Below are 8,150 nucleotides of genomic sequence, written 5' to 3' on the forward strand. Positions count from 1 at the left end.
CAGGGTCCTCTCTGGTTCTGCGAGTGTCAGGGTGGGTCCCATACGTGTCCCTGGCCCCCCGTGTCCTCCAGCCTCTGGCACATCCAGCCCCTCTCTGCCCGGAGAGCCCCTGGGCCTCTGAGCAGGAGCCGTGGACAAGCCCTCCCTGGTGGTGCTGGGGATCTGCCATGAGAAACATCGTCTCTCCAGCAGCCTGGAGAAACCTGGATGGGGAAGAACCTCCTTTTTGGTGCATGGTCTTCCCAAAGTCCGTCCTGTGATGTTTGTCAGACCTGGGCTTCTGTGCTTCTTCCCACCCCAGTCTGTGCTCCCGCCTCTCCCCGTAAAGGCTGGGTCGTCCCGCAGGGCATGTGGTGGTTGGTGACCATCGCATCCTTCCCTCAGCCTCTGTACGAAGTCATTGGTACAAATTTGGGGTTAGGGACACCCCAGATGCTGACCTACCATCTAAGTTGTGGGTTTTAACATTCAGGTTTCCCGAGACCCACGAATGTAGAATGTTTTAAAAAACTGCTGTGGTACACTGGGTGACATGGTCAGAGCAATTTGGGGGCTTCAGAGCTTCCACGCCATCTCTCTCCCGCTTGCCCAAAGAGAGTCCCTAAATTTTGTAAATGAGATGAGGACCACAGTTTGCAGTGCCAGTTCAGGTTGTCGATCAGAGTGTGCTTAAGACTTTACACCCACCTTTTCATGTCAGAATTCCTCAGAGGCAGGCACGGGCAGCGAATGTAACCTGATAAATAATTTTCTTCACAGCAGCTCACGTGGTGCTGTGTTTTAGATTTTTGACCAAACCAGCCCTGATAACACACTGATGTTCTGGCTTTTGCTGAGCAGCGTTGGCACAGCATCAAGGCCATCTCTGCTTCTCACTCTGTACCCCCCGGGAATAGATTTTGGGGTGTGCGATATGCTGGAGGGGACACAACCAGGCAGATGACCCCAACTAACCAAAGAGATATTTCGGATATCGTATAATGCCGTGCTCAGCAATAAAAGGGAAAAGAGGGGGGGTTAGGGAGTTTTAGGGGTGTTACCCATCTTTTTTGCTCCAGAGCTGGTTGGGCATCGGTCTACCCATGGGAGGTGGTGAGCAATTGCCTTTGCATCAGCTGTTTTGTTTTGTTTTCTTCCCTCTTCTTCCACTTATCTTTCACTTATCAAACTGTTGCTTGCTTGTTTGTTTGTTTGATCTTGATTCCCGATTTTTCTTGCTTTCCTTCTTCCTTTCCTCTTCCCCTCATCCCATTGAGAGGGAGAAGTGAGTGAGACACTGCGTAGTGCTTAGCTGCCCACCGGGCTTAACCCACGATGGGTCCGTATGGAGGTCCCCTGCGCTCCCCCCCGGGTGACTATCAATTCCGTACTTTTCCCTGTTGCTGCTTTCCAGAGAAACCCCGGGAATTTGTGGTCCCCCAGATGCCATCAACACCCATCTTCAGTGGCCACTAGTTTTCCAAATGCATGTAAAATGCCCCATATAAAAATAAGAAACGTCAAGCTGAGGGGATGGTCCCTTTACCAAACCTGCCTAGCAGGTGTGATAGCCCAAGGTGTTCATGAAGCACATCAGATACCTTGGCCATACCCCATGGAGAGGAGCACGAGAAGACAATGCCCAGCATCGCTCTGGGCACATCATAACATATGGCAATGCAGGTGTTGTTCACAACAGGCTGTGATGGGGTCCAAAAAGCCCCCGTCTATTCAATATCCTAGCAGGGGAGAAGGCTGTTTCCTGGTCAGCCTGGAAACAGTCTTTGGTGGATATGCCTTTGGAGAGCCGCAGCAGTCACACGGCTCTGGCCTGTTCTGGGCTTCTGCTCAATGTTATGTTATTCTCACTGAGTATTATGTTACGTTATTCCCACTGAATTTACACGGCCTAGCACATGAATCCATTAGTACATGAATTAGTACATGAATTTACGAAGCTTAGTATTTTCCCCTGCGTAGTGCATAGACATTTCGGACCACCCCTGCCTGGACAGTAAGGTGTAGGTGGAACACACGGAGATGGAAGCACAGAGACCGTAGCTCACATTTCATTTATTTATTGGGTTTTGCAGATGACCAAGCCCCTGAAGAGGGGATTTGAGAGGACTGCGTAGGATGGGGTCAATACCCCAGAGCCTGGCAGCTGGGCTGCACCATGGGTGTGCGTCCCTCACCCTCTCTGGATGCCGTTTATCTGTACTTCTCAGTCAGAACGGAGGAAACACTGGACAGGAACTTGTCCCACGCAGCATGAACTTCTGGGGTGAAGTCACTGGGATAGCGGGCGGCCACGGAGCACAGGATACAGTGGGAAAGCAGCTGTAAGGGAAAACGGGATGAAATCCATGATAATTGGTAACAGGTATCAGTCTAGGGGTCTGCAATGGACCTTGGTCCCAGTGTGCTCTGGCTTGACAACGACGTGTCCCAACCAGGGAGCGCTGCGGCCTGATGCTATGTGTGAAGAAGCAGAGTTGCCTTCGGTATAGGGCAAAAGGCACTGCTTGATCCCACTCCCTCTTCCAGATGTCCCTTCCTTCCTCACCAAAGGGAAATGCAGCAAAGTGGAAATGTTTAGAATTTACTCAGACTTTGCTCAAGACAGGTGATATAACCTGACGTGTGAGGGAGATTCATAAATTACACCGAAGGCAGCAGAGACTCGAGTCTGCCTAACACAAACCCTAGGAGCCCCCTGAACAGTTCTTTGAGCTAGACCAGATCTTTCATTAAAAGATCCAATCTCAGGTTAAAAATCAGGTGGGGAACAAGCCGCGACACGAGCTGACAGGGCTGTGCAGTGCAGTCAGGGGTCAAGCTGCCGTTAGCCACAGCGATCTGTGGTCTCCAATTCTGCGGTGGCAGTTTTCATCCCTGAAAGCCTCTGTGCTCACTCACCTTGAAGTTCACTGGGTCCACCCTGAGGATGTAAGCATGCAGCTCGCTGAGTTTAGCCAAAGCTCCTCTAATGTCATCAACGTGCTTCACGGCATCCCCGATGGCATTCATGACCTTGGAGCCATGACCACGAAGCTGACTTGAGCCTTGGCTGAGATCAAAGTGGGGGAAGTAGGTTTTTGTCTGGGGGTAGCTGGAGAAAAGCCTGGAGGAGAACATGAGAAGGAGATTCAGCAGTGGAAAGGGCGGGCGTGAGATGGTAAAACCTCAGAGCTGGTTACAGAAGTGCGCTCCTTCTTCAGCGGCTGTAACAGAGCTCTAGGAGCTCGAAGCTTGCATCAGGAAGGTCCTTCCGCTCTTAAACTCAGGGTCCTGGGAGGAGTATCACAATACTTTATACTGAGCTGTAAATAACATTTAAATAACTTTGAATAACAATAATTTCTGAACAATTTCCAGACCTTTTTTGTGCCAGCTTGCTTAATTTATATGAATTTTGGATTACGGTGCTATACTTCATGCAGGGGGTTCAGTTGTCTTGTTTCCTAACAGTTTGTTACTTATCAACTGGAACAATGAAACGTGAGTATCCAGTGAATTTAGGCACTCTCTCAATGCCTAGAAATTGCAAGAGAAAGTGTGTCACTTGTACAATAAACCACTTCAAGTTCGTTTCCTAACAGTGGCTGTTTCAGGACATGGAGTATGAATGACTTTGAATTCCTCGCCAGGGCTCCTGGCTATAAATTCTTCTGAATTGCTATAATGAGAAATAAACCTATAGAATTGCTTAGAAAATTAGGTTTTGCTGTGAGCTTTTGAAGCATTTAGTAGCACAGATATCATTCCAGAAAATTACGTACCAAACAACACAGAGACCAGCCACCAACTCTCACCAGTCCTCATGCAAGTTTTACACGAGATGCATCCTAATACCTCTTCGGAGGAGTTCTGCGGGACTTACCTCTCCAGTGATTCTGCCCCAATGGCATCAGCTTGGGTAGCCACCTTTGCCCAGATGGTGACCACAGCGGCCTTCTCGGCTTGAGTCAGCGTCATTGTGTGGGAGGGTGCAGGCTCAGACTCCTTGCAATGAACGCTCAGAGCAGGTTTGGACTCATCGCCCCGGCAGCCCTGGTTATAAAGAGGAAGGGGAGAGCGGCCCTTGGCGCCTGTCCACACTCATTGGTCACTCCGGAGGCCCACCCATGGAGGTGGGAGACTCTTATCTCCCCGTGAAGCAATGACTGTTTCGGCAAGGGTCAGCGCACTGGCCTCCTTGCTTGCTGGCGTTATCAGCCTCTTGCTTCTTAATGTAATGGCCGCGTGGCCCGGAGAAATTGTCTGGACACATATTGATACGTGAACAGAGAGATAATGCTGGAAAATTCCATTGACCAGGCGTTAGGACACAACTTTAAGCTGACGGGCATCTGGACTTCAAGCATGTTAAGGAGCCTGGAGAAAAATCGGCATTTTCTCCCTCGCTTCACAGATGTGAAGACAAGACTGGGTCTTTCTGTGCCGTATCATCCACTTCCAGTATATGTGGCTGCCACGTAGCACGATATTTCACATAAAACAGTGCCTAGGTAGTGGTGGGGACAGGCTGGGAGGTGTGTGGTATAGGGGAGGGAAACCCCGGTTTTGTGGGAATAAGTGGAGATTTTGCCATTTTGCCATTTTTGCCATTCAGCACTGCCAGGACTTCACTTTGCCAGCCTCTTGCAAAGAATTAGGGACCCGTTCTGCAATTGATTTTGCTTATAACAGCACCGGTAGTAATGATTCCCATGGATACAGGGAAAAAGAGCTTATGAAATTGAGTATGGTCCGAGAAAAAAGTATGTGTACGTGAGGAAGCCGAGTTAGACTTTTTTTTTCCATCACTAAATGCCTCAGACTGCACGCCTTTGATCTCTAGCTGTGTGATCTTACTGTTAATTATCCCTGGTGCTGTGAAATAGCCCTCAGCACCACAGCCGGTGCTGCCGTTCGCTGTGCTACACGCAGGACACACACACGAAAGCCTGGTCCCAGGATCGATGGCTTGTAGCTTCAGGGCATGGGCACGCTTGATGGGTGAAGGACCAAACGAGCAAAGGGAAGACCAGCACAGGTCTGTAATCGCTGTGCCATACTGCTGGGCAGGTGTTGGGTTTAGGGTGAGACCTAGGCTCCCACCTGTGCTGTGCTTACAGTGGGGGTTTCTTCTGTGCCTTCACATGGGGATAGGTCTCTCCTCTCTGGGTAGATGCTACAGCCCGGAGGAGTGGATACATTCACTACAAATAGACCCCACTCTCCTGGGGCTGTGGCTCTGCCACTGCATCCTGCGGTCAGGTGGGAACGAATGAGTGGTGCCAGAGAAGCGGCAGGGATGGGGTCCGACAGTCTGCTGTCCTCAGTGTCTGGGTGGCTGCAGTGGCACTTGCAGAAGGGCTCTGACCCACCCCTCGTGCTTTGCGCCGGGCTCTGAATTTAAGGCTCTTTGCGTGTCGTCTGTCACACGAAGCAGGAGAAACCTTGGGCTTTCCCAAAGGGCAGGCACAAAGCACTTGATGCTTCTTGGTCTGCAAGCCTGGCTGGATTCGGTGATCTTGTGGAGGCCAACACCTTACCTGGGATTTAATTTAAGATTGTGCTCAGTACCACTGCTCCCTCCTCAGCCCCCCTGCCCACTGGCTGGGTGGCTGGGTAATTCACGTCTCTCTGTACCTCACTGTAAGATGGGGTACAAGAGGGGACTCACCTGAAACCCAGTGAAGACAATCGCTTTACCATAAGGAATATTATCAGAGCGCTCTTTGGATATCCCCCCTTTGATAAATGCCATACATGTCCACTGAAAACCCGGAGCTAACTGTGTTTGGCTACGCAGTGCAGTCTCCAATTAAAAGTGCCTCTGATGGCATGGGCAGCAGTCCTTCAGTCACGGCCCAGGACAACACGATATTCCATTTATACAGCTTAAATGGACGGAGGTACCAAGGGAGGCTGTATTCATCATCCCGTGCTACATGCATTTCAAAAACTTGCAGTTTCCCCATAGAAAAACTACTTTGAAAATACAGATGCTGTTGTTAATGATACATTTATGTGATGTTTTTGTCTCCTCCCCAAAGTGCTGCCTCTTACATGGCCTGCTGCATGGCTGTGCTCCAAGCTCCCCTCAGTGAGGGTGCTTTTAATCAGAGCTTGCTCAATCAACACATGAGGGAAGCGACTGTGACCCAGATATACCCAGGGATAAGGCAGAGGCCATCAGGACTCCTTCCTAATTTGCTGCCCACTGTTTAACTTGAACATTGATCCTCCATGACTGTAGGATTAAGGTCTGTGTAGGCACGATGATCAGAGTGATGCCCGCACAGGAGGGTTCACCATCACTGAAATCTTTATGGAATTTGAATTCGTTTTCTGAGAGTTACTCTTGCACTATCACAAAAGCCAGAGCAGCCAAAAGATGACAGTGGTTTGATAGCAGGAGCTCATCACTTGCCCGGGATCAGGGCTGCGCTGGGGAGGGTTGCAGGAATTCCTCAGGAACCTGCCTGGTGGGAGAAGCGTGATCATCAGCCACATCCCACAACGTGACATGGAGAGCGACCGTCTCTGTCCTTGCATTGACCTCTTGGCCAGTTCCTCCATCCCAGTGCTCCAGCTGCCCATGGGGTAGTGAGATGTGGAGGTCCCGGCCTCAGCGACGCACAGAGCTGGACAACATGATTGCTGGTGTTCCTCACCACCATCACGGGACCGACACCAAAGCTATGTCCTGTGGGAAACCCCTCCAGGCCTGCCTTCCTCTCTCGTCACTGCTTCTCGGAATTAGAATTCATGGACCCATAGGAGAATGTCCACCCTTGGGCAGATGATGAATCTTTGTTGTGAAGCTGTGAAATGTCAGCAAAGGTGATTTTTAGTATTAACGTAGGTCTTTTTTAATCCTATTCCAAAAGCAGTTTGCCAGAGTTTCTCATTTTAAATGGCAGAAGTGAGCAACAGTCCTGTTTGCTTGTTATAAAAATGGGATTATAATTTTCATCAGCCCTGACTGATTGAATGGCACTGCTGAGAAATCTGGGATAACTTTCTCCATTGAGACTTCCTCCCCCTCAAGGGGAATTCCTGTGGATAAGGTGGCACATACGACTGCTCTAACTCTGAAAAATTTGGGGCATATTAAGTTTTGGAAACCTTAAAAGTGGAATATAAATCCTGGCTTTATTCTTTAATTTCCTACCAGTGCTTAAAGAACTTGCAACAGTTTGCTTTAACTAAACTACAGCCTCCAAGAACTGGAAATGACAAATAGGTCTGTAATTTATTATTTAAGAAAGTACAATTATGCTTCAAAGCAGACACGCTGGGAAATTTTAACGTAGCTGCCCAGCGCTGGTGCACCAGGAATGCTCTGCCGTGATAATAGGACTGCTCTTTAATCACCCTTAGACAACTCTCTCCCCGCAGCGACACCTTCTCTTGCTGCAATTGTTATCGCTGGCCCTGCGGAGAATGGCCCTGCCGATTATACCCCCACTGCGTGTGCTCATCTCCCTCTGCCACCCACCTCTGCCCGATGTCCCTGGGGGGAATTGCCGAGCAAAATCCAGAGTGGGGGTATCTCAGAGTGCTCAAATATCTAAATAACGCAATCAAATACAGAAGTATTTCCATACAAAACCCAGGACATCCTCTAATATAATTGCTGAGAATTTCTGATCTCGGTTAAACACAAAATAAGATGAAGGCACCAAGAGAGCTGCCAGGGGAAGTAACGTTACTCTTACTAATCTAGAGTCAGGAGTAAATTTACAGGAACCCCAAGGCAAGTTGTATCAGCGCTGCAAAGTGCCCTGAGATCGTGCAAGGATCGTGAGCAAGAAGACGGAGCGAGCCTTTCCACAAGCACGGGGAGCCAAGAGCTCTGACCTCCACAGCCCCTGTCCTGCGGGCACCCCGCAATGGCCAACCCACAAGGGAGCGACGAGCCCCCGCTGCTTTTTGTAAAGTTAATGGAGATGTTAATGACTGAACTGACTGAAAGGCTACAAATGACCCAACGAGGCCAATGGAAAGAAACAGCAACGGGCAGCCCAGGCCTCGGGCAACCCCTGCACGAGGGCTCCAGGGCTGGCACCCTGGCCGGGGGACCACCACGCACCGGCTGGGTGCGGGGCTGAACTGGGGGTGCTGGGGGCACTGGGCTGAGCTGGAAGGTGCTGGCTATGGGCATGTTAAACACTGGA

The 8,150-nt window shown here is 50.0% G+C and overlaps 1 protein-coding gene across 1 annotated transcript; it reads right to left on the reverse strand.

Moving 5' to 3' along the window:
- Positions 1 to 2,041: 2,041 nt before the first annotated feature.
- On the reverse strand, positions 2,042 to 3,999 carry LOC104168075 (hemoglobin subunit pi). Its single transcript, XM_009708530.1, has 3 exons — positions 3,863 to 3,999; positions 2,899 to 3,103; positions 2,042 to 2,319 (listed from the first exon to the last, which is right to left on the reverse strand). The coding sequence occupies exons 1-3, from the start codon at positions 3,955 to 3,957 to the stop codon at positions 2,191 to 2,193; spliced, it is 429 nt and encodes a 142-aa protein (XP_009706832.1). The 5' UTR covers positions 3,958 to 3,999; the 3' UTR covers positions 2,042 to 2,190.
- Between the last annotated feature and the right edge of the window lie 4,151 nt (positions 4,000 to 8,150).

This window comes from Cariama cristata, unplaced genomic scaffold (genome assembly GCF_000690535.1).
Source record: "Cariama cristata isolate BGI_N322 unplaced genomic scaffold, ASM69053v1 scaffold30649, whole genome shotgun sequence".
Taxonomy (NCBI): domain Eukaryota; kingdom Metazoa; phylum Chordata; class Aves; order Cariamiformes; family Cariamidae; genus Cariama; species Cariama cristata.